General features: G+C 38.0%; 1 protein-coding gene across 1 annotated transcript; it reads left to right on the top strand.

Annotated features, from left to right (window-relative positions):
* Positions 1 to 2,724, top strand: LOC120272582 (transmembrane protein 53-like). Its single transcript, XM_039279443.1, is given in 7 exon segments — positions 1 to 66; positions 322 to 426; positions 584 to 1,250; positions 1,342 to 1,447; positions 1,805 to 2,010; positions 2,453 to 2,582; positions 2,584 to 2,724. Coding segments are annotated over 5 exon segments (1,197 nt in total). The 5' UTR covers positions 1 to 66; positions 322 to 426; positions 584 to 636.
* The last annotated feature ends 1,213 nt before the right edge of the window (positions 2,725 to 3,937 follow it).

Genomic DNA, 3,937 nt, shown 5'->3' with positions numbered 1-3,937 from the left:
GGTTTTCCAATTTGTTCTTTTTACTTGGTCCCACGCGCCATCTTCGCCGAGGATTGCAATTGAAGGGTACTAATGTCTTTTTAATTTAATTTTAATTTCATCTCCCTCGTCCCCCGTTCTGCAATAATAATATTAATAATTTTTTATTTTTTTTATTTTTATTTCTCTCTATCTTCTCCTCCTATTTTAATATCAGTCTTTTTTTTTAATTTATTGTTATTCTTAATTTCTCGTTTGCGTTTCCCTTTTCTCCGAATTTATTTATTATTAATTTTCTCTTCCTTTTTTTAATAATAATAATTAATAATTAATTTTATTTAGGTAAATAAAATCCCGTTTTGGTGGGCCCGCGTGGATGCTGTTGGGACGGGCTGTCAACGCCGTCTGACAGCCTGTCCGTATCCCAACCACGTTTATTGCGTTTCGGTGCGTGTGGAATTACCTCACTACCCTTGCTAATTTTTGACTAGCTCGACCCCGCGTGCCTTTTTTGCGGGAGTTTATTGAATGCGACGGAGTCATATACTGTCTTTCTTTGACGCATTTAATCGAACACATGACGAGCATATCTTTATACCTTCAGGTTGTTGGTTGGATCATCATCTTCACCATCACGAGATCATCTAAGCTTCTCTAATGGCGTCTTTCTCCACGACTCTCCACCGTCCTCTCTCCGCAATCGCTGCCGTTGCCGTTGCCGCCGTGTCTACTGACCTCCCTGAGAGGTTCCCCGGTCCAAAGACCGCCGAACAACAGCCATCTCCCTCGCCTTCAGTGGGTTTCTCTGCGTCTCCTTCATGGTTTCCCCGGATTTCCATTTCCAACCTAACAAGGACCTCCTTTCCGGTTCTCATCGCTCCTTATCAGTATGCAAAGCTTGCGAAGCCGCAGGAAATTGGTCCAGCGATCCGTTCTTCGCCGGCGGATGATGTTATGTATCAGTGGCACTTGCCGGCGCCTAGTGTGGGAGAGTCTGAATGCTCTTTGGCTAAGTCTCAGACGGTGGTGGTTTTGCTGGGGTGGTTGGGTGCAAAGCAGAAGCATTTGAACAAGTATGCTGAATGGTACACTGCGAGAGGGTTTCATGCTATTACTTTCACCTTTCCCATGGGAGATATCATTGGGTACAAGATTGGGGGGAAGGTGGAACAGAATCTTGATTTGTTTGCTGAGCACTTGGCTGGTTGTGTTGCTGAAGAGGATGGGAAAAAACTGGTCTTTCATACGTTTAGTAATACTGGCTGGTTGACGTGAGTGTTGTGTTCTTTGGTGGTTCTTTTTTTTTTATGTAGTGAATTTTGTTGCAGTATTGATTTGGATTTCTTGTTGAACTTGCTACAGATATGGAGTTTTATTGGAGAAGTTTAAGAAGGATGATCCTTCATTAATGGGGAAGATCAAAGGTTGCATTGTGGACTCTGCACCTGTTGCTGCTCCTGACCCTCAGGTGAGAGATAATGCTGAACTCTGTCTAATGTTTACTTTATTAAATAGTATATCTTGGGAATTTAGTCGTGGCAGGTTAAAATTATAATTTTGTTAGTGTTCACAGCATTGGTTCGATGCTCTTCTTTTTAATCACATTGTTCCTAGTGCTTTTGTTAACAAGGCTTGTTTTTACTCTGTTGATGTGATGCCATTTTCTTATGGAAGAACTCAAGTCGAAGTAGATTCTTTTTCATATGTATCTTGTTGTTGGAAATTGTCTCATTAGTCAGATGTATTCTTGTTTTAATAGTATAGAAAGTGGCAACCTTTGAAGTCATTTTATGTAAACTAAACAACTTGAAAATGTTCATTCTAGGTTTGGGCGTCCGGTTTCTCTGCTGCATTTTTGAAGAAGCAGAGTGTAGCAACAAAGGGTGGGTTGGTTTCAAATGGTGCTGGGCTGAGCATGATGGTCCATTCCAATTCTAAATTTGATCAAAAACCAGCACTTGCAGAAACTGCTCTGCTGACCATTCTTGAGAGATTCTTTGGGGTGGTTTTGAACCTTCCAAGCATTAACAGGTATCCTGTTTTTTTTTCCAGATTTTGTCATTCTATGATTCTGAATTAGCAGCTACATGCATTCAATCCTGACACCTGAGCTTTGTGCTTGCTAAGATTAGTAAACATTAGTAGGTGGGGTGAAACTTCGATGCATTTTTTCAGTTGTGCATGATATGGTTTGATGTACATTATGAAAAATATAACTAAAATGGTCATGACATGTTTTGAACCTATTGAAAACACATGTAGATGTGGTCCTAATATCACCATAAGATGTAGTTGGAACTTATTAGATGTTGCTTTTATTAGGATTTTTTTACTGGGCTTTCTATCAGCTCAATGTGTGTGACATACCTAAAATTTATACTTTGCAGTAGATATATGATTGTTCACAGTTCACCCACCCTTATATCTATGAAATATCCATCTTAACTTTTTACTTTTTTTGCCCTTTTGACAGGAGGCTATCTGATGTATTGGAAGTTCTATCATCAGAACAACCAAAATGCCCACAACTGTATATTTACAGCTCTGCTGACAGAGTCATTCCAGCAAAATCTGTGGAAACATTCATTGAGAGGCAAAGAAAGAGCTGGACATGTAGTAAGAGCTTGTGATTTTGTGTCCTCACCTCATGTTGACCATTTTCGCAACCATCCAGTCCTCTATACTACTCAACTCACTACCTTTTTAAATGATTGCGTGATCACCTGTTGCAAAAATTCTACGTAGGAGACCTTGTCCTGAACATATGTTTTCAATCTATTTCTTTGATATTCATTCTTTCTCCTGGCTGTCCAATGTCTTTTGCCGGGCATGTTATTTTATTTTATACCAGATAAATATTATTTCTGTAACCTGTTCTCTTACTTGAAGAGATAAACCTGTGTCATCTACAGATTATTTAGATTATTTGTGATAACGATATCAAATTTATGAGAAAAGAAGTGACATATACTCAATTTTTTTGCTTGCAGATAATGAGTCCATGTCCATGTACTGAATGATGAGAAATTTATCAAACTTTTGGTTATCATCTTCATTTCTCACGAATGAAATGGTTTGTTGTGATATTACAGTGATAATGTACATAAAAAAGATATGCAAAGACCAAATAACTGATCACACTTAAATCATAAGCTCATCTGTACTTCTGTTATTGCATGTTGCAAGTAATTGAAAGATATCTGGTAACTGAGAAACCTCATAAACCAAAACTCAAATTCATCCTCTGTTACTATTTGTATGTATTTTTTTGGTTTCGGCCTGCTTCCACTTTTCGCTTTGGGTTTGCTCTCTTTATCTGTCCCAATGGAATCAAAACCTATAAAAAGATATATAGATTCAGGAAATATGGATATACATTTATGACATATTTATTGATGATGTTTGTTGGGATGGAGATTCACCTTGTAGTAGCTTTTTAAAGTATTCCCCTTTGAAGATGTGAATCTGAAAGACATATCACTATGAAAGGCGATTTTTTTCTCTTAAAATGTAGAGCAATCCTGCAATCGGACCAGCTGAGGTTGATAAATGGCACTGGAAAGCCTTTATCAGCTTTTTCATCTTCTCCGACATCAAAACTTTTTTTCAGAAAAATCTCTCCAGTCCTCTTGCTTGGAGAATTCATGTTCCCAACCTCAGCTTTCCCTTCACTGTTTCAGATATTTTCGGAGCCCAAACTCACTGCAGTTTTTAATCCAACAAGTAAAAATTTAGATGTAAATTTCTACCAATATTCAGAAATGATACATTCTATTGGCGAATAATTACCATGGTCACGAATGCCTTGTGCATAGCTATCTGCTCGTTTGCTCAACTTGACAATGTGGTTGATTACCGAATTCAATGTAGCTGCATATCCATAAATAATCGATTTAATCTATCGCCTAAAGATACAGATGACAATGGCAAGATATATTAAGAGATAAGTAGTCATTAC

The sequence above is a fragment of the Dioscorea cayenensis genome, chromosome 11 (assembly GCF_009730915.1).
Source record: "Dioscorea cayenensis subsp. rotundata cultivar TDr96_F1 chromosome 11, TDr96_F1_v2_PseudoChromosome.rev07_lg8_w22 25.fasta, whole genome shotgun sequence".
Taxonomy (NCBI): domain Eukaryota; kingdom Viridiplantae; phylum Streptophyta; class Magnoliopsida; order Dioscoreales; family Dioscoreaceae; genus Dioscorea; species Dioscorea cayenensis.
The sequence above is the reverse complement of the archived record's forward strand: the minus strand, read 5'-3'. Positions and strand labels throughout refer to the sequence as shown.